The sequence below is a fragment of the Dermacentor albipictus genome, chromosome 8 (assembly GCF_038994185.2).
Source record: "Dermacentor albipictus isolate Rhodes 1998 colony chromosome 8, USDA_Dalb.pri_finalv2, whole genome shotgun sequence".
Classification (NCBI taxonomy): Eukaryota; Metazoa; Arthropoda; class Arachnida; order Ixodida; family Ixodidae; genus Dermacentor; species Dermacentor albipictus.
The window spans coordinates 28,794,887-28,818,067 of NC_091828.1; the positions used below are offsets into that span (position 1 = coordinate 28,794,887).

The 23,181-nt window shown below is 46.3% G+C and overlaps 1 protein-coding gene across 2 annotated transcripts in view; it reads left to right on the forward strand.

The window, feature by feature from the left end:
• LOC135905268 (uncharacterized) overlaps nt 1-23,181 on the forward strand; it is an 86,007-nt gene that overhangs the window by 43,877 nt on the left and 18,949 nt on the right. For both annotated transcript variants that reach the window (XM_070522774.1, XM_065436286.1), the window contains exons 6-7: nt 258-322; nt 11,839-11,928. In XM_070522774.1, coding sequence (XP_070378875.1) covers nt 258-322; nt 11,839-11,928 — 155 coding nt within the window. The remainder of the gene's footprint in view (nt 1-257; nt 323-11,838; nt 11,929-23,181) is intronic.

The window sequence follows — 23,181 nt, forward strand, 5'->3', positions numbered from 1 at the left end:
TATGCCGGTCGCATGTGTGCTGACTGCTTAAACGAGTCTTTGTTAGTGTTTAGTACAAACTTAGGTGCATGCGGTTCCTTTGTACAGCGGAATATGAAGCTAACTATGGTTTTTATTCTCCAGTAATTGACGCTCTAAATTTGCCCAAACAATTACACTGCACTGCTTTAGCATAATGTCCCCGTGAAGCAGCTAAGGTTACGTGTCCGTTGATGGGTATCGACTAATTTTTCTCATGAAATTACTTTCATTTTCAGGAACGCCTACTATCACGTGAAGAAGATGAGAACCGTCGTCTTATTTGTCGCCAACGTATTCATCGGTGAATAAGATCTTCTTATATCACTTATTTGTCATATAAAACTCATAATTGCTTGTGCATACGATATTTACCTCCTATTGTTGCAGAAATGATATTAATGCATAAAGTAGGCTGGTTTACTATTTTGTCAGTGCCTATACATAATGTAGCCTACAGATTTTAGGTAAATGTACTGTGCATTGCGGAGCCCATTGCATTTGGCGTAGATGTAAAATGAACCGCTGTTGTAACAGCGCCTATATTTTCTATGAAGCCGTATGAATTCAGGAATTCAGAGGAACCGTGGGTACATCGTGTGGGCTCACATGGAAAGCGGAAGTAAATTAGGGTCGCTTATCTAATAATGCGAAAAGCATTCTTTGACAACGTCAACGGTTTTCACAAGTTCTATCTATCTATCTATCTATGTATTAGGAAGGAACAGCGCCAACTAAGACGAACACAAGAGGGGAGAACGACACAGGACAAGCGCCAACTTCATCTAACTTTATTCACCGAAACTTCAGCAAATATAGGAAAAACACAGACATGCGCACAATGACCATCATGCGTCATCTGCCAAACCGTTCCAGATATGACATTTCGCTTTTGAAGAGGGTCACGGACGTATCACTAACACAGTTTTTTCCTCTTTTCTTTATATGGAATGCTTCTAAAACCTCACGTGCCTTAGTTTCCCTACTTCTGCCAAGAATCTTTATCGCTCCGAACCGTGGTTCACACTTCTTGCAGTACTGGCATTGTCTTTGTGGCAAATGTTCTGCCGCTTGGTCACACACGGTGCAAGTTGCGCAATGTTGCGAAAGATGCGCACCTCCTTCTTTTAGCGACCTCTCATGTTCAGCAGCACGGTCGTTCACGCATCTGCCCGTTTGGCCCACATAGGTTTTCCCGCACGTCAAAGGTATTTCATATACCACACCGGTGCAGCACTTTACAAACTGCTTTCCATGTTTTTTGGTGCAGTTGCTCCTTGTACCCTCGCTCGCGACGCGGGCGCAGAGCTGAGCTTGTTTTCGAGGAGCCGAAAACACGACTGGGACGCCGTGTCTGTTTGCCACCTTTTTCATATTGTGGGCTATCCTATGTACATACGGTACCACTTCCGGCTTTGCAGCTAGTCTTTCTTGTGCGCACGGTTTCTTGACCATGGCACCTTTGATATTTTGCAAGATCACCTCAGCCACTGCTGTGATAACCGTGCTTGGGAACCCCGCCTTAACCAACCTGTCAACCTGCTTGTCAAAGCTCGCACTCATTGCGTGGTGACACGATTTCACGAGAGCAGACTCAAGACAAAGCTTTGCAATCGAACGTTTTACGGTTTTTGAATGCGCCGACGCATAAGGAAGAAGCTCCTTTTGTGCTCTAGGTGCGTACTGCCAACATACAAGATCTACACCCAAGGTAATGGTAATGTCTAAAAACTGTAATCGCCCCTGCAAGGGTAGCTCATGCGTGAAAACCAACCCCCTTCCCTCCTCTTTAAAGCTGTCTAGGACAGTGCTTACACCATCTGTGTAAGTCAACACGTTCAGTTTGTTAAAAACAATTAAAAAATCGTCAACATACCTGAACACTTTCAGTACACCCTTCCCTGTTAAAATTGGCTCCAAGGCGCTGTCAATACAGGTTAAGAAAATGTTAGTAAGCACCGGGGCTACGCAGGATCCAATACAAATCCCTTGTCTTTGTCGATAAAACTTATTCTCGAAAGAGAGAAACGTCACATCAAGGTAAAATTCTAGCATTCTCATAAAATTGTCTATTGACACGCCAGAGGAGTTCTGGAACTCTACTGCACCGTTACATTCTATAGCTTCTCTGACAGAACGAAATAAGGCAACGTGGGGCACAGAGTAAAACAGGTCTTCAACATCTACTGAGAACACATAACCAATGGAAGTACCTTCCTCAAGAAACCTAACAACTTCTTTTGAACTCTTTGTGGCGTACGGATCTTGAACTTTAAGGGATGTAAGGTGCTTTTGAAGAAACTTACTTAACACAATCTGCCAAGTTCCATTTTCGCTGACCACTGTTCTCAATGGTACAGACATCTTGTGCGTCTTGGCCGTAAAGAACACGGAGAGGGCATTCCTTTTGCTGTTACCAATGTCATTGGCCAGCCTGCTCAGCTCTAATTCTTTGCACATCGCAGCCGCCTTGCCTTTCACTCGCGTCGCACCAGCTTTCAGAGGGATGAAGTTCTTCGCAATTGCTTCGCCGGCTCTTTTTTGAAACTCTTCCTCGGTGAGCACCACGAACCCACCATCCTTGTCAGCTTGAAGAAGCCGGAGTCTATTCTTCCTGAAATACGACACGACTTTTCCCATCGAATCTTTGCTAGGTAACGTGGTAGTGCTGGTCGTAGATCTTATAAGCGTATCCACGCCATCCAGTAGGCATCTTTCACGGTTTTCTTCTAACGCCTTTCCTGCTATGCGTCTATTAAGCGCCAGGAACTCATGCGCTTCTATCAGTGGCTCATGGCTGAATTTCGGACCTTTGTTCAACACATGCCTGACATCGTTGGGAAGATCAACGTCTCCGATAACCGTCACCAGCCTTTCCGGGGGCTTCTTATCCTTCTTCGGAGAAGACAACTGTAAACACTGGTTCAGTGTCTGAGCCCACCAAAACTCAGTCATACTTCCTATAAGGCGTCGAATTGCACGAAGCTTCTTCTCCGCCTGCCATCCCGTATCCACCTTGTAACAAATCGCACGCAGATGGTCTTCACATCTTCTAATCTGCCGCCACAACTCTGCTTTCAAGAACCTGCAGATGCGTTTTAGCAGCCCGACGGGTGGTCGCATGTAACCAAAAAGGGCACTCACGTCCGCTGGAACGAGTCCCTTTCGAAGGCAAAACGAAACATATCTTGCACGGCATGTTGAAGCAACGATGATGGAAACGATGGCATTCAGTTGAAAATCCGACGATTACCATTACCTTGGGTGTAGATCATGTATGTTGGCAGTACGCACCTAGAGCACAAAAGGAGCTTCTTCCTTATGCGTCGGCGCATTCAAAAACCGTAAAACGTTTGATTGCAAAGCTTTGTCTTGAGTCTGCTCTCGTGAAATCGTGTCACCACGCAATGAGTGTGAGCTTTGACAAGCAGGTTGACAGGTTGGTTAAGGCGGGGTTCCCAAGCACGGTTATCACAGCAGTGGCTGAAGTGATCTTGCAAAATATCAAAGGTGCCATGGTCAAGAAACCGTGCGCACAAGAAAGACTAGCTGCAAAGCCGGAAGTGGTACCGTATGTACATAGGATAGCCCACAATATGAAAAAGGTGGCAAACAGACACGGCGTCCCAGTCGTGTTTTCGGCTCCTCGAAAAGAAGCTCAGCTCTGCGCCCGCGTCGCGAGCGAGGGTACAAGGAGCAACTGCACCAAAAAACATGGAAAGCAGTTTGTAAAGTGCTGCACCGGTGTGGTATATGAAATACCTTTGACGTGCGGGAAAACCTATGTGGGCCAAACGGGCAGATGCGTGAACGACCGTGCTGCTGAACATGAGAGGTCGCTGAAAGAAGGAGGTGCGCATCTTTCGCAACATTGCGCAACTTGCACCGTGTGTGACCAAGCGGCAGAACATTCGCCACAAAGACAATGCCAGTACTGCAAGAAGTGTGAACCACGGTTCGGAGCGATAAAGATTCTTGGCAGAAGTAGGGAAACTAAGGCACGTGAGGCTTTAGAAGCATTCCATATAAAGAAAAGAGGAAAAAACTGTGTTAGTGATACGTCCGTGACCCTCTTCAAAAGCGAAATGTCATATCTGGAACGGTTTGGCAGATGACGCATGATGGTCATTGTGCGCATGTCTGTGTTTTTTCCTATATTTGCTGAAGTTTCGGTGAATAAAGTTAGATGAAGTTGGCGCTTGTCCTGTGTCGTTCTCCCCTCTTGTGTTCGTCTTAGTTGGCGCTGTTCCTTCCTAATACAAGTATGCACCATCTAGCCCAAATGAATGTTCTCCTGAACTATCTATCTATCTATCTATCTATCTATCTATCTATCTATCTATCTATCTATCTATCTATCTATCTATCTATCTATCTATCTATCTATCTATCTATCTATCTATCTATCTATCTATCTATCTATCTATCTATCTATCTATCTATCTATCTATCTATCTATCTATCTATCTATCTATCTATCTATCTATCTATCTATCTATCTATCTATCTATCTATCTAATCTATCTATCTATCTATCTATCTATCTATCTATCTATCTATCTATCTATCTATCTATCTATCTATCTATCTATCTATCTATCTATCTATCTATCTATCTATCTATCTATCTATCTATCTATCTATCCTCTCACGCCGACCCAATGACCTAAGTTATCTACCTGCTTAGGCCCCTAAGCATGTGCTCCGCGTCTTGATTCGGTGGAGGACATTCCATTGCCGTCAATGCAGCATCGTTGTCATCATGCCTGTTCATGCCTGTTCATGCCTGTTCATGCCTGATCATGCCAGCATCATGTCTGTTCATGTCGTCGTCGTCACGGGTTCTACACCGACCCAGTCACCAAAGTTGTCTAATATATAACGAAAGTGTGTACGGGCTCGTGGACGTGATGCTGTCGTGCTAGTTGCATCGCTTCATTGCAGCTTGTCTTCTGACACTCGTCATACACTTGTCAAGGCAGCGTCGTCATGTATTCGTTGTCACACCGTCATAGTTATGCCTAGTGGTGGTTCAACCTTCGTCATTCAAACTTCGGGATCTGACGCTCATCATGCTGTGGTCGTGACCTATTCTACTCTGACACAGTGGTGCAAATACTTTGGACTACTTGCGGTTGTTTGCGTGTACTGCACAGGATGGTGGCCACAAGAAGACTGCTTTGTTGAAAACAAGTAACGTATTCAAAGCCGCGCTTTCGCACAGTGTCACTCTTGGTTGCGCACAGTGTTGCTCTCTTGGTAGCCCGCTGTATCTTCCGTTCGTCGACGACTAAAAACGCTATACATTGTGTAAGAAGGCGTAGGTCGCTCACGGGACCATGGCCAACCTACCTAAGCCCCTGCAACCGGGTGACAATGCAGTGGCGTCGTGGCAGACATTCAATCAACATATTGAGGTGTGCCTAATAGCCACGGAGCCCATGAAGTTACACAGTAAGCAGCAGAAAGCTGTGATTGTTTGGCACATGACGTGTCAAAAAGCTATTGACATGTTTAATACTCCGGACCTGTCACTGGAGGAAGGTAAAGACCATGAGACTTTGGTGAAATCATTTTAAAGCTACTGATTGCCCAAGGGCAGTGAAACTTGCGAACGCTTTGTGTTTCGCTTGCGCTGTCAGACAGACGGATAGACATTCTAACAGCGCTTTCGAGATTTGCAACTCAAAGCTAGAACATGCAACTTCGGTGGTTACTGAAATTCCTTGCTGGTGGGACCAAATCATGTACTTCGGCAATAGCCTGCGAGAAACGCTTCTTCGCAGGAAAGGCCTGACCCTGGATGCCGCGGTAGAATGCTGCAAAGATGAGGAAATTGCCGAATCGCAAAATATGGCGTGTACCGAGGAAAAGAAGATTGGATCTGTTTGAAGAACGCTAGCTAAACGCGGACGCCAAAAATGCTGGTGCTGCAACTTATCGCGCGCGCGCGCGAGAGAAGTTTCCGGCGTACGGCAAAACATGCAGCAAGTGCACGAAGCCTAATCACTACGCCGCCTGCTGTACGAGCAACCGAGCAGCTTTAACGGCGTAGACGATGGCCCGGAGCGTGACAATGAATTCGACGATCTGGAGATCTGGACGACGAAAAGTAAGTGTGGCCCTCAAAGTCGGAATTGAATTGTAAGTACGAGCATTGAGGGAACGGATTTGCAGCTGAAGGTCCCCACCAGAGTGCAGGATACCTTGTTGCCGCGTTCTCTGTTCAAAAGACCCGGCACTAAACAGCAGCCATATCCCAAGAGGAGAATCCCGCGCGTTTATGCCGGTGGCGAAATACTACACAGGGGAAAGGTTCGCCTTGCCATGCAGCTAGAGAGGTGGCGTGTGCTGCTTGGGTTCTTCGTAGTAAAAAAGAAGCAAGCCATCCTGGACCTCTGAGCAAGTGAGCAACTTGGTCCGGTCAACAGAGTGCAAGCGGTGGACAGCATCAAAGCATATGAAAGCTTAACGAAGGTGTTATTAAGGCTACTTACTCGCAGGACGCGGCGCGAGTACAGAATTCTGCTTTCAGAGGAATCTTCTCCCATGGTACTGTCTACTCGGCGTGTGCCTTGCGCCCTAAAGAAGCCACTTAAGAAAGAACTGGATCGATGAACGCTGCGAACGTCATGAAGAAGGTGGAAGGGCCGTCGGAATGGGTAAGTCCGTTGATTGTCGTGAAGAAGAAAAATGGATAAATAATAGTACGCATGGACCCGCGTGCAGGTAATAGGGCGGTGAAAAGAGAGGACTTTCGGTGTCCCCGCCAGGAAGAAATCAAGGATGATATAGGGTATATGAAGTATTTCAGCCGATTTGACGCAAACTGCGCGTTCCATCAAATTCCTCTAGACAAAAAGATGTCGGAAATCTGCAGATTCAGTTCCCCGTTTGGTTGTCATTGGTATCTCATATGGCGGTTAGGTATTGCATCTTCACCTGAAGTTTTTCAGCGTACAATTCGACGACCTCCCAGGAACAAGGATATACATAGATGATGCGCTAGTGTTGCGTTTTACGCAGAAGGAATACGATGAACGCCTTTACAAAGCGCTGGCGAGGGCACAGGCTTAGGACTTAAATTTCAATGCAGAACAGTGTATTTTTCGACGAACAGAAATGAGCTTCTTGGGTGATAACATTAGTGCCAAATGTATTGAGCAAATTAAAATCTGATAAAGGGCCTTTTAATTCCCCTTCGCCAACGACATGCAACGCTTGCTTCGCACCATGAAGTATTTCAGGGAGTACTTGCCGCTGTTACTAGCCCACACTGCGACCTCCCGCAGCCTGATTAGAAACGACACAGTTTTCGAAAGGACGCAAGTTCAGGAGCGTGAGTGGGAGCTGCTCAAAATGACGCTGGCAGAAGCACCAGTCCTGATCTATATCTGATCCCGAGCTTCCCAGAAAACTGTGGACGGATGCGTCAGCATTCGCACTAGGATCGAGTGGTGCTTTCCCAACAACATGAATGAGATTAGTGCTCGGTTGGCTGCGTTTCGCGGGCACTGACAGAAAATACAAAATCAATAGACAGACTCGGAGCTTAGTGGCGTCTGGGAAACGAAAAATTTTCGCAGGCTGAACTGTACCCGGAACATGACCTCTTGGACTGGAGTCGCTTGCAGAACGTAGAGTAGAGAATGCAGTGGCTGTTTGTCGCGGTAAATTTAGAGCAAATATAGCTGGTACATAAGAAAGCAGAAAGGACACGCAGAGCGGGTGGGGCTGGCATCGAATCTGTTGTTTTTGCATAAGCATGTGCTATTAGCTTTTGAACTCATAGTTTCTGCTACCCAAGAATTGCTGAGCGGGGTTGCTCATCATGTTCCGCGAAACACCTTAAACAAACATTTTTTTTCGCTTTTACAATAGCTATTGTATCTCTTGGATGGTGCTCTTTTATTGATTTCATCATTTACTAACAATAGGAAGGTGGCGAGGCCATGTAATACGTAGGGGATACAACCACTGGGACGTCAGAGTTACAAAATGGGTGACAAGGGAAGAGAAGCATGAGCGCAGAATAGGAGAAAATTATGTGGCGAAGTAAATTGAGAAATTTGCAGGCGTAACTTGAAATGAACTAGCGCAAACAAGATTGATTGGGGATCGCTGGGGCAGGCCTTCGTCCTGCATAGAAAAAATGACTGATGAATTGTCCGTCATCAAAGGAATAATGTTTCCATTTGACTTCTAAACTTCATCCAAACGTCGTGTGCTATCACAAGCCCTCGACACGGTGGCAAATCAACATGCCGCTGAAGGCGACTTTGTGGCTCTGTGTTTGCTTCCGTGATTAGCTGACATGAAACTTAGCTTTGGCTGCTATTCACACAGTCAGTGAGACGGAGCATAAGTCGGAGTGTAGGAACTGGAACTCCGCAGTGTGAATAATAACAAAATTATTCCACATTTTTAAACATAAATAATGGAATTGAAGTAGAACGGGTGTCGCGATTGGAATGGGTACATATTTCTGGAGAGCCCGATGTTGATTTTAGGCCCAACTAGAAAACTACAAAACAGGTAGATTTGCCATCAGGACTATTGACCTTTTCGCGAAGTCGTTTGTTCTACAGAAACGTGATAGTGCTTTCGGTGGCGCGGCGAGCATGGCCTCAGCGACAGCACGCCCTGCGAAACCATTCCCGTTTTGCCTGGCTGCTGTGCGATCAGCTGAGTTTTTTCTCACACATTGTGCTCCAATCATGCCGGATTGAATCAAGTGGATAGTAGTAGGTTGCAAATATAGTGGCTGGCATATCAAGAAATGGAATGGATCTGTGCAGCCAAGTACGCGGACCGTTGCTGCTACTACCATACGCGTTACCGGCACTTTGAGACGTGCAGCTTTCTTGCACGATGCACAAATTTGATCAACCACCAGCCTTGTATCGCTTACTTTCAAAGAAAGCACTTCAGCCCCACAACGTTGGTAAAAGTGAGTACCGCTCGTTAAATCCCGACAAAGGCAGTAGCGCCGCTCCCTGTCATAGTACGTTTGGCGCACTGTATCTACACGCAGTTACCCCAACTGGCACGGTATCTTACGCCCACTCTATCGCCAACGTATCAATAACTGAATGGACGCACGTTTGACTATACGAGTACCATATTGCACAAAAAATGACGGACTACATCAATAGCACACCAATGGTCGAAGCAGAATGCTTCGTGACGGTCCAAAAGAGTAAGCGAGTTACGAGTGATATACGTATTTGCTACAAGGTATTACAATATACAAAACGGCTATATTTTAAGCGTTGTGCGCAGCAAGAACAAATCTATCAGAACTGAACACAGCTGCGAGTGGTTAGGCAGAAATAATGAGCTAGTGACCGCACGAAAGAAATTTGCTGAGTCAGAAACGTGACAAGCTCTGCTTCAATATATTTTCCAAATAAAGAACTAAGAGCGAAAAACACTAATCCTCATTCAATTCATGAGCGAAATGTTTAGGTAGGTGGAAATAGATATTTAGCCTTGCTTTTAAGACAAGTACCATATGCGCTGCTAGCGCCATTTGGACATAGCATCTTCATAGCATTCATACCATCTTCCAAAGCACTTTTGCATGTTCTATGAAGCTGTGGGCAAAACTTCGTGTCGTCCACCCAGTCACCGTCTACGATATCTACAGAAATTGATGTTCGCTAAGCCGCGCCGGTGTCATACACACCCATTATAAACGCGGAGGTAACGGAGGCGGTTGAGGTGAGCAATGGATGCGTCAACACGTGATCAAACATGGCAGCGCCTACGGAATCACCGCGAAAATTGTTAATACTAGACTTGACCTACATATTGTATTCGTCTTATCGGTATTATTATATCTACCTATATGCGACTACTTCTGCCGCGTAATTGTAAACAGCAAAATATTTTTCGTGCGGATTCTACACTTCTGAAGACGCGGAAACCTGTTTGCATTGCAAGGTTAAAATTTATTTAAGTATTTCGACCTCAAATAATCAAAAATTATTTGGTTTGTCCAGAGAAAGGTTGAGCTGAGACAAAAAGATGGAGGCCAAGAACGTGGTCGCAAATGGTTGCAACGTGCGCGAGTCCGCGCTTACTTGAAGCGCGCACCACATCTTTTGCACGCTGTCAGATGTTCAGAAAGCACGGTAACAGGACGTCAAAGACTTGTCCTACAAGAAAGAGTGTTGCTTAATATGCTAGGAGATAGAAAAGAAAAAAAATGTCGCCTGCCAAATTATGGCAATCTGTGCGGTGTTTGCGTTTAAAATTCACCTTGGAATTACGCTCCAAATGCAAAATCTGACTATGAGGCACATTGTGTTACGTGCTTCGGGATCAATTTTGTTAACCTGGGGTTCTTGAACGTTCCGCCAAATATGTTATCCAACAAAGTTGCAGAAAAATGCCGCTGGATGATGGATTTACAAAGTTGTGCAAGATTTTTTTAAACTTGTATATTCGAATGAAAATAGTTTTGGATAGTTACAGGGTCAGAGAGATAGGTGGATTACTAAGAAAGCAAGAGGTGCTTATGTAATATTTTTCGCATATTGAGGTCACATATTCGTGACTTTTAGCACGCGTTGCTAGCATATGTCTGTCGGTGTTATTTAATAAAGTCACACGATAAAATTTAAGTAAATATGGTTTTGGTATTTCTTTGTCTAGTCCTCTTAGACGTTTTCATTAATTTGATTATTCGTGTTGTACATTTGTTTGTGAAGTGAGGTCCCTTAGTAATGGGTACATTATTGAGCAGGGACGTGATCTACCATGCGCGAGTTATTTGAACGTTTCTTTTCGTGCGCATTAATATTTTTAGGCCGCTAAGGGAAATATATTTTTGCCGAAACATAAATTGACGTAAGTCTTATAATAGTGGCTCCTGCTGCGCATGTGCAACCGCTTAGTTGTTGCCTTCTCGGAGAATGTCTATAAATGTGCTATCTCTTCAAATTAACATCAGCTGTGAGTCAGCGCCCGTGTCGTGTTCTTCTTTGCCTAAGTCCTTGACCATTTAGCGTTGTTAATTTCGAAAACATGATTTACCACCAACTTGCTCATGGTTACCTTCTAGTTATTATTTAATACTAAATATTGCAAATATTACGGACAGCAATGCCCTGTGGTGATAAGGGGCAAAAGGCATATTTATTTTGCGAAGAAATAATATATCAGGTTGTTCTAACGCCCTTAAGATTTCAAAGATATGTTTTGAGGTACTATGGGCAGACAATACCAAGTACTTAACAGTGATAAGGAAACTAGTAACTTACTGGCATGGGAAGGGAAGAATGGATGAACTCCGCCAGTCTAGGAGTGGGAATCGTCCAACTCTCGCCATGCGGAAGATGTAAAAGATGTCAGATTACGGGGACTTCGACTGTCAGGAATGGAGTGAATGGAACGGAAAGCCCCATTCTCCTCCTTTTAGTTATGTATGTATATATATTAAGATATACGGGTACATTGGATGCGTTGTTCAAGAGCAAGAAGGGCGTGAGGGCCTAGAGAAAGGACAATGAAGTTGAAAAGGGATACAAACTCACGCGTGCTATTGCGCACATATCACTGAACTTGCCATGTCGGACGTATTAAATACGAATTACAACAGTTTCCCACACAACAAGAAGTGCACGACACGCGCTTCACCAAACACACCAGTACGTGCCCCCTCTCAGCTCTCTCCCCCCGCCGCCGATCTCTCTTTTGTGCATCCAGGGGCGTGTTCCGAATTCCTATGCGGTATTCCAGGGACCTAGAGGGAGTTTTCATATTGCAATGATTACCGCTTACCTAAGCTCTTTTAAAAACTTCAATATATTGCAGCTGCACACCAAGTGGACCCCCGAGTGTCTGGAAGCTACAATATCTATTATGCCAACGAAAAATGCTTTGTCGCTGGAACACATTTACCTGGTAAGAGCTTCATGCTTATGGCTAGGTAATGATGCAAAACTCTTATCAAGAGGATTACAGTGAAAGTGAGGAGCGACAATGAAAATAACAAAGTATGTCACAAAATAAGATGTATGTTATATGTGCTCCTCTTCTTAGAGTCAAGCGCTTTATATTAGACTCCTGTATATGCTAAATTTCGCGATGCTTTTCATTCTTTGTCAGTAATGGCATGACGCGTGTGTTATAGTTGGCCCTTCGTAGGAGTCGTTCTCCACGTGATAATTTCGAGAGTCACCATTGCTTTCATGATTACAATGACTGATATAGATAAAACGCTTGCTTTTTTATTGTGCGACAGGGCAGTCATCACCGCACTTCATCACCTCGTTTTATCTGCTTAGCCTGAAGGCATTTCAGAATGATCGTTTTACTCTCTGAGTCAACGTTGATAATATCCAGCATTGCTTAAACTCAACCTCAAGGATACATTTTACTAAACCCTTACAATATGCAAATATAGCTCTGAACTTCTAAGATAAAATAATTATCAGACAATAATTATGCCAAAGTTAAAACACTTTTTTTTTGTCAAATTTCTTACGGATCCCTTGCCCATAGCAAAAGCAGACTAAGCTGACAGTTTTTGGGTAGTCGTGAGCGAACAACACCACTTTAGGGAGTACATCTATTGTTCGTGCTGAGCATCTGTTTTTGGTGATAGTTGTGATTTGAATAAATTAATATTCAATCGTCAGCCTTGTTATGAAGTTTTTTTCTATGGCTAGCGTGCGGACATCCCCCATTTTATATTACGGCCATCTTTTCGGGATCTTCAACGGGCACATTTGTCATTGCGCGATATTTAGTGACATGATTCATGTGCTGCCAACATGCCTGAGAGAATTTTCGACAACCAATCTTTTGTCGACTTCGTCAGAAACACTTGCTCACAGGAGCGGTATCTTGACATGCACACGGTAACATTTCAGCTGGCTTGTTGGCGCACGCCCAATCTGTAAGCCACAATTCCTGAAAATACGAGCTACGGCTTCTCTTACACCTGTATATGCGGCACATCACCACGCTTTTGTTGATACTAAAGCATCTGCAACTTGGTCGGCCATCTGCTGAATGGTCATGAAGGTTTCCACTGCGTTGTGAATAAAGTACGCAGTATGCCCATTCCTCGCCAGATCTGCTTCAGTTATCCTGAGTACCTCTCGAAGAATTTTGTCTTTGGAACTAATGCTTTGTGGCCGTGGAACTAGCGAACGCACAACAAAGCGTTTGTGGGTCGTCGGGTGAACCGAGTCACAGTGCAGCTATGTGCCACATTAGGTTGGCTTTGGGAATACCCTGAATACAATGTTGCTGGAATTAAGTCTACCAGCGTGGGCGAAAAAGCGAGGTCCACCTCTTCTTCAATCGTAACCGTGAAGGACGGCTCGGCACCATCTAAGTAGTCAACGAAACATTGCACGCCATTCTTGTGTAGGATACAGAATACTTTTTCCCCTATATTATTCAAAGTTTACGTCTTGTACAGAACGGGGAAAAATGATCATTGGCTTCGATAACTTTTCCACATAAAACTTCTTCCAGGTCGCGTTACTTAGAGGGTTGCTTGGTAAACACCACGCAACGAATATACTTATTCGTATTACTGGTTGTCCTTTGCAACCATACTACACATGTGCCTTGCTTCGGTTTCGTTGTGCAAAGAAAAAAAGAAACATTATTCGGTGATTCATGAGCGGCCTTCACTAAAAGCGGCGATGTCACGCCACGCTTGATGCAGTCGGTGCCAAATTTAGCCTCGCGCTCTGCGTTAAGAAAGGCTTAGCACGGCTATGCGCTAGCCAATCTTAGCGGGAGTGGTGGTGTTGGAGAGCTCACTCAAGGTCATGGTAACTTTAGTCCATCAAACTGAAACCTTTTGCTTAAAAGGAGTAGAATGGCTACAACTGTGGAAGTCATTGCAAGAATTTGACGGTTGCTTCGCTGTGGCAGCCGCACATGCGACACAAACGGGTACAAAATGGGGAGAAGGGATTCGGGAGCAAGACTGAGGGCTCTCGATTCGCACACCACCATCTTTCACAACGGAGGACTCGCTAAGTACAGGAACTGCGACCATTTTCAAGCTTAGGCCGTAAGGCAGCGACTTTCTATATATATATATATATATATATATATATATATATATATATATATATATATATATATATATATATATATATATATATATATATATATATACAATATATATATATATATATATATATATATATATATATATATATATATATATATATATATATATATATATATATATATTGGTAGCGTAAGTTAATCAGGAATAAATGCATATGCGCCCTAGCCTTGTGCATACTTGTGCAGTGCTGTGAGAACTAACAACTAACAATTCTAGAATTACTGCATCTGTATCTAGTGCAGTTAAATACAAATTACGAACCTCTCGCCCACGCACGTGTCATAGATGCATGCTGGCAAACCAATGAAGTAGAATATGGTGACAAGCTAATGCCACGCAGCCATAGAGTGGTGTTCGGCGGTCGCGCAAGGCGCAGGGGCCACATCCGCTGAGTTGTGTTTTATTGTCGTTTGCAAGGTTGATATGATAACAGTAAAAGAAGGCGAACAGCGTCCTACTTCGGAAAAGTGGGTCTCTCATTCCGGAGTCAAGACCACTGATATGTTCTCTGGGCAAGCAGGACAGCGGATACAGAAATGCATGAGGAGTACCTAAACTAAAATACTTTGTTTTACGCTGTAACAAACAAAAACGTCGCATTTTACCCCTACAGACGAAGGCGGCAGCAGCGAGCGAAGTGACCGTTCTGTCTATCGTTTCAACGCAAACTGAGCGGCGAGAAGGTTGCACGCACAAACGTATGATCTTTTGGCACACCTATGCAGCCTGGATCTTAACCCCAACGCAGACAGCTTTCAAGATAGGGAATACGCAGTGTCTACCTAGAGTGCAACATCACCGATCATGCCTCCTGTACCACCGCTTGCTTGCGCGCTACGGAACACGGCGCACTTCCTTGCCGCTTTCCACGCTGGCGTGCGCGAAATTCAGCCGCGAACCTCGGCTACGCTCGCACGCTATCGCTCGCACGCACAACATATTGGCACGCGCTAGTTACGCTAGCTGTCGGGAAAGAAGAAGTGTGCGTGGTAGCTGCTGCAAAAACGAACTGTAAACGGCCGTTCGCTTAGAACTGACTGACTGGCTTTTCCTCTCGTGACAAACTGGTGGACGTGCTGGGTACGCATCCATCGTATGCCTACGGGTCCTCAACCAGAAGCTACCGACGCCAGTACCTCGGGGACGGCAGAAACCTATCGAAGCAGCCGTCGCCTCCAAGGTCTTCCACCGCAATACAGCCCCCTGGCAAGCTCCGTGAGGAAGATGTCAACAACTACCGCAAGCCAAACCGAGGGGATCCCAAATGCTGCCGTACCATGCATTCTCAACGCGCCTCGCACGCCTAACCCATTCCATGGCGACGCCTTTGAGGACGTTGAAGACTGGTTGGACCATTTCAACCGGGTCGCCGCCTTTAACGACTGGGACGATCGCCGTAAGTTGAAGAACGTCTACTTTTCCCTTTTAACGCGGCGAGAGTATGGTACGAAAACCACGAAGCCTCGTTTACCAGCTGGCAGGAGTTTTACCGACTGCTTTGTGAAGCCTTCAGCACTACCGAAAGAAAAGAAAGAGCCGAACAGGCACTGTCTTCGAGGTTCCAAATGCCAAACGAAACCGTCGCCATGTTCGTCGAAGACATGACGCGATTGTTCCGTCGGGCCGATCCACTAATGCCAGAAGACAAGAAGGTGCGTCTGTTAATGCGAGGCGTAAAAGAACAGCTTTTCGCGGGCCTCGTGCGCAATCCTCCTACAACAGTCTCTCAGTTCATTCGTGAGGCAACAGTCATGGAACGTATGCTTCGGCAGCGGCTCTCGCAGTATGAACGCCAGACCACCATGACTGCTGCATGCTCTCTCGTACCTGCAAATGATGACAGGGAGTCCCTTACCGAGCTAATACGATAAATCGTTCGAGAAGAACTGCAGAAGTCCTATGCATCAGCTCCGGCACCTCCCAGTGCCGCGGTTCTTACGGATGTCATTCGGGAAGAAATCGGCAAAGTGGTTCATCCCTCGCCACCAACACGACCCGAACCTCCCACGTTCTCGTACGCGGATGCTCTTCGGGCTTCCGCGCCGTCGACGGGCCGTTTTTCGCAGCCGCCTGCTGGGATTTCTCGACGCTCCCCAAGTCCGATCCACCGCACGAATCCGCAAGCACCTTTTCATCCTGGTCCGCGCAAATCTACAGTATGGCGCGCCCCCGACAACAGTCCGTTGTGCTATCACTGCGGGGAGGCTGGTCACATGTATCGCGACTGCCAGTACCGACGGATTGGTCTGCGGGGATACCATCCGGACGCCCGTTGCCCGCGCTATGGCGAACGCCCGCACGACATCGAGCAATACCTAGAAAGTAACCGGCTTCCTCCTGCCCAACAGCGAAGACAGTCACGGTCGCCTTCACCTCGTCGGTACGCGTCACCAAACCGTGCTCGACCCGCCTTTGATTCCGGTGGAGTCAACGGTGGAAGCCCGCGCCGGGGAAACTGAAAACGGCGACCTCCGGGGGTGAGGCCGCTGTCATGCGAACCGTCAAATATCCTCCGCCGACGCCATCCCCTCGCGACGTACCGCTGACGCCTTCATTCGAAACTGCAAAAAGAACTTCTGCTGTTATTACTGCTTCAATCGACGGTTATCCGGTAACTGCACTTGTCGATACGGGAGCTGACTACTCGGTTATGAGTGCCTCACTGGCCACTCGGCTACGCAAGGTGCTGACAGCGTGGGACGGCCCACATCTGATTACGGCCGGAGGACACCTCGTGTCACCCATTGGACGATGCACCGCAAGACTTGCAATTTCTACTTCAACTTTCGTAGCGTCTTTCCTTGTGCTGCCCAAGTGTTCTCGACTAGTTATACTGGGCATGGATTTTCTCCAGAAGTATGGGGCGATCATTAACCTTCGTGACTTGTTCGTGACTTTTTCTAACTACGTTTCTTCGGATTCGAGTGTGGAGGATGAACATCACCGCGCGGCTTTACGCGTGGTCGATGACTGCGTGAAGTTACCGCCTCGAAGTAGCATCTTCGTCCTCGTTGAATGCCCCCAAGAACAACTAGGAATAGGCATTGCCGAAGGTAACCTCGCCATATTGCTGGATCGCGAAGTCGGCGTCGCACGAGGTCTCGTAGAGCTCCAACATAGGCAAACCACGATTCTAGTTACCAACTTCAGTGGCGAATACAAGCACTTTGCGAGGCATACCACCATGGCCTACTTTGAAACGGTGGCCGATTCCAACGCCTGTGCTTCGGTAACGACAATCTCGATTCCGGAACCCAGCGATGTGGACTTGACCAGTCACATCAACGTCAACCCACAGCTAGACCAAAATGAGAAGCAGAGGCTCCTCACTCTGCTATCGTCATTTAGCGACTGTTTCGCCACCACGTCGAAGGTCAAACAGACTCCTTTAATCAAACACAGAATCATCACTGAACCGACCATCCAACCTGTTCGCCAACACGCTTATCGCGTGTCGCAAAGAGAACAGGATGCCATTCGTCATCAAGTTAAACAAATGCTCGACGATGATGTCATTCAACCATCGACAAGTCCTTGGTCTTCACCTGTTGTATTAGTGAAAAAGAAAGATGGTTCACTACGCTTCTGTGTCGATTACCGCAAACTGAACAAGGTCACGATAAAAGACGTGTACCCACTTCCTCGAATTGACGACTCCTTGGATCGCCTGCGACATGCCCGTTACTTTTCTTCAATGGATCTGCGTAGTGGGTACTGGCAAATTGAAGTTGACGAACGGGACCAGGAAAAAACGGCGTTTATAACACCCGACGGTCTCTATCAATTTAAGGTCCTCCCTTTTGGATTGTGTTCTGCTCCGGCCACATTTCAACGCATGATGGACACAGTTTTATCTGACCTCAAGTGGAACTCGTGTTTAGTCTACTTAGATGATGTAGTTGTTTTTTCCACCACGTTTGAACAACACATCCAGCGGCTTGAGGCGGTTCTTCAAGCTATCCGCACCGCCGGCCTCTCCCTGAAGCCCGAAAAATGTCACTTTGGCTACGAGGAGCTCAAATTTCTAGGTCATATTGTCAGCAGCACCGGTGTGCGCCCTGACCCTGACAAAGCCATGGCAGTCGCTCTGTTCCCGATACCGAAGACAAAACACGATGTCCGCCGATTTTTAGGGCTTTGCGCGTATTACCGCCGTTTTGTACCCAATTTTTGTGAAATTGCCGAACTTTTGCAACGACTCATCAAGAACGACGTCACATTTGTTTGGGGCCCGGCACAATCCGACGCCTTCCACGACCTTCAGCAACGTCTACAGACACCACCGATCCTTGGTCACTTTGACACCGAGGCTGACACAGAAGTGCATACTGATGCTAGTAACGTTGGTCTCGGAGCGACACTCGTACAGTTTCAAGCTGGTGTTGAGCGCGTTATTGCGTATGCCAGCCGAACCTTGTCTGCTGCTGAAAAAAACTACTCAGCAACTGAAAAAGAATGTCTGGCAGTCATATGGTCTCTCCAGAAGTTCCGCCCATACCTGTACGGACGCCCCTTCCGTGTCGTCAGCGACCACCTCTCTCTCTGCTGGCTGGCGAATCTCAAAGATCCTTCAGGCCGTCTCGCAAGATGGAGCCTTCGATTACAGGAATTTGATGTGACCATCGTCTATAAGTCTGGCCAGAAACACACTGACGCCGACTGTCTCTCTCGCGCCCCCGTCGAACCCGCACCACTAGATACTGACGACGATTCGGGTTTTCTTTGTACTCTTCCGTCTTTAAACCTTGCTCAACAGCAACGCCAAGATTCCGAGCTCCAGCCCTTGATTGAATACCTTGAAGGAAGCCGCCCACAACCCCCACGCAGTTCGCGCGTCACTTGTCATCTTTCTGCCTACGTGGCGACATCCTATACAAGCGGAACTTTCACCCTACGGCAACCGCTTTCCTGCTCGTTGTTCCCGCTACTCTCCGCGACGACGTTATGCGTGCATGCCACGACGAACCAACGTCTGGGCATCTTGGTTTCACGCGTACTCTCGCGAGGATCAAGCAGAAGTACTATTGGCAAAAGCTCACAAAAACCGTGAAGGAGTACGTCAGAAGTTGTCGAGATTGCCAGCGTCGCAAAGTTCCACCTCTGAAACCAGCCGGTCTGCTTCAGCCTGTCCGACCTCCTTGCTCACCTTTTGAACAAGTCGGGATGGATTTACTCGGCCCATTTCCCAAGTCTTCGGCTGATAACCGCTGGATCGTCGTCGCCACCGATTACCTCACTCGATACTGCGAAACACAAGCCGTTCAGCGAGCTACTGCTTCAGATGTTGCTAACTTCTTCATCAAAAATATCGTCCTTCGACATGGTGCTCCCGCTGTCGTCATCACAGACCGTGGTACGGCCTTCACTGCCCAGTTGGTCCGAAATATCCTGCAGCTGAGCGGGACAACGCACCGTACGGCAACTGCGTATCACACGCAGACTAACGGTTTAACTGAGCGTCTCAACAAAACGATTGCGGATATGCTTTCCATGTATGTTGCCATGGACCATAAAAATTGGGACGAACTGCTCCCGTATGTGACATTCGCGTACAACACTGCCCTACAAGAAACCACCGCGTTTCCTCCTTTTCGTCTGGTCTACGGACGCGACGTCACCACTATGCTCGACGTGATGCTCCTACCAACTTCGTCGCAACATACCGCACCAGATACAGACGCCTTTGTTCAGCGTGCCGAAGCAGCGCGGCACCTTGCGCGGCAACGAATTCTATCCCGACAACGTCAAGATGCTCGTCGATACAACATATGTCATCGAGACGTCACCTACAACCCGGGAGATCTTGTATGGGTTTGGACCCCTATACGTCAAAGAGGCCGGTCACAAAAATTATTGCGCCGATACTTTGGACCCTACATTGTTTTGCGTCGTCTAAGTCCTGTCAACTACGAAGTTATTCCAGCCGACAGTTCGCACCACTCCCGTAGACCACGTTCCTCTGACATTGTTCACGTTACCAGGATGAAGCCCTACCATTCGCGCTGACTCTCATCCACAAACTTTGTGATTCGGCCCCTGTCGTCTCGTCCGCTTTCTCATTTCTTTTATTTTTTCCTTGTGGCATTTAACATCTCCCCAACTTTATTTATTTATTTATTTGTTTTTTTTTCTTTTTTTTGGAGGGAGGGGTAATGGCACGCGCTAGTTACGCTAGCTGTCGAGAAAGAAGAAGTGTGCGTGGTAGCTGCTGCAAAAACGAACTGTAAACGGCCGTTCGCTTAGAACTGACTGACTGGCTTTTCCTCTCGTGACAATACAGTGCGGTGACGGCGTTATCGCTCTTCGACTTCATACGGTTCATCACGGATTACGGCGATGGCAAAAATGCGCCTAGAATGCCTATGTAATTGCTATCGCAATAAAAGAAGAGTGCTGCATGAGTGCACAGGTGCAAAGAAGATGCGCTTATTGTATCTCATGTGTATGCCAGGTACTGCTTCTTCAAAGTGCGCAAACATTGCTGTCTTCCTTTTTAGCTTTAGTTAATGCATCACTTTCCGTTGCAATACGATTGATAAGATTTGGAAGATATTTCTTATGAGCACCTAAATTAAATTAGCAGGTTTGGTCATACACGATAGTTTGAGCGCTTCGTTCTGTCTCTCAAGTGCACAACGACTATGGCTACCAGTTCCAAATTGCCGTCGAAGCACGTGACAGCGTCAAGATAAATTAACAGTCGGTAATCCGGGAATAAAACTAGTATGGTGGTCTGAAAGACGAAGACTTGGAACTAACGCTTTTCGAAGCGCACTTGCTGAGCTGTTAAAAGCTAGCTTAAATACACCTGCGCTTCTTCCCGTAACAATATTTCGACTTGACTGCTCTATATTTTCATTCGCATACACCATTGGCCGCTTCAGAGCTCGCACGCGGCGTGTTTTTATACCGTGATGATAGTGGAAGCCCAACACCATGAATACCACTGCGAAACTCAAGCTTGAATTCCGCGGTGTAAACACGTGTATCCTTATCTAAGGCTTCGAGTCGAGTCGCTCGCAACCTCGACGGATATATTTGCGCCTACAATTATGGGCTGAAACTACTATCGAAATGGCTTGTGCAAGCTTAACATGTTACCCCAAGTACGCCGATGGTTATTATAATAAATACTAAATAATTTCGTACCTAATACCTAAGCGTATAATGTCGACTCACTGGCACCGCTAAAGCACAGTGATTTGCCTGGCACACCGATCTGCCCAACTAGGTACCATTTCTCCAGAAAACATGAAAGTCTGATGTCGCCTGACGGACATTTTGAGGCAAACCGGTGTGTGTCGCCAATGGGAAATATGTTTCACCAATACTTTCGTATACTTTTCTTTGATTTAGCCATGCATATGTGAATGGGCAGGGGTGGTGCCTGATTCTTTGTTGCCTACATGAAGGTATACAAAATAGTATACATCGCCTCTAGTCATAAATCATCCAGTTTAACGCTTTAATAAAACTCCACCTCCGGTAGATTTGATCATGTGCGTTCAGTGTGTTTAATTTTTTGTTGCCTGAGTAGTGTCCCTTGTGCGCTTTGTTACGTCCAATGTGTGCATTTTGGGTCATGCACAAAACGTTTCACGCATTACACTGCTGTTGCTTCCCTGATATAGTGCACCCAATTTTACTGCCAACAGCCGTGTCTGAAGTTGATGCCTAAACTGCGGTACAGAAAACTTGTAAAATACCCCACTGTAGATAACGTCTGACAGAAAAAGCGTTAGAATTCGCAGAGTTAAGGACCGCAGGATTCAGGCAGGGGCCTGGAAATTTCAGAGGCAAGATCGATCAGAACCCTGTGAAACGGGAGCATACGTCGAAGCAAACGAATTATTCATGTTCATCTATAGTTGCGCGATTCACCATGTTTATGGCGTAACTTGAGTTCCAGATGCGTGTTCGTTTTGCCTGTGTAACGAGCAAATAGAACAAGAAAGTATACACTTTAAATAGTCTATACTCTTCGGGTTGTATTTTGCCCCAAACGATAATCGTCACCTGTCCTGCCCGCATTTCCTTTCTTTAACCCTGCGGGCCGGGTACTTCCTTGTCACGAATGGCTTGCGCGTTATCAGCTTGACACTGCATTCTCGGCAGGAAAGCAGCGAGCGCCCAGTTTTCGAGAGAGGAAATGTAAGCAAGGCAGATGATTATTCTTGAGGATAAGATAAGCCCCAGAGGGTGTAAAATTTTTTTTACAGTGTATCTTGCCAAGCGAAACAGCGTAGGCGTACTGAAGTCGACTAATAAATTTGGAGGCACCTTTCTCTTGATGATTTTCGGCAAGCGATAGATGAAAGAAGCAGAAACATTTGTAGATGGGAATAGGTAATACCGGCTCTGTTTGGAAACCGTGATGTCCCAGGGACGTGTTAGGCGCTGTTGCACGACTGTTTAAGTGTTTCGCTTTGGTACTTATCAATACTGAAATACTTCATGTTTCTCCCTAACTCTTATTCAAAATCTGGGCTGCTGTGTAGGATGGTTAAGGAGAACTATGACGATCCCTGTGAAATTAGGATCGGTTGTCTTATTTTTTCTCGCGTAAGGAATGGACCGCTTTTTGTCTGCCAACCGCTAGCATTTTCTGAAAGCTAGACTTCCTAGTTCGCATCTGTACTCCTTGTGTCCTCATAAAGAAACTGATTTCAACGTCTTTTTTAAACAAGCAGATTTTCACCTTCGGCGGCGCATGCGACATTAAGGGTCTCTGGATCGCTACCCTTATCCGAGTGGAGATCCATATTTATATCTTTTACTTGCGAGTGATTGACATCTAGTAAGACATAGTCCTGAATTCGATGTTCGCTGGTGTGGGGTTTCAGACATTTTTCCTCGATCAAGAGAGTCGCCATTTGCTCTTGTGATGCCTTCTACTTTTACTTTCTTCTCCAAACCCTGTTGTTTACGACGAGAAGTACGCGTATTTCGCGGGTGAAGTCCTGCTTAACGAATTCCAACTCGCGTGTAGGGACGACGACTTGAATTTCGAAATCTTTCGCGGTGCGCCTGCACTTTTTAAGCACATTTCCGAAAGC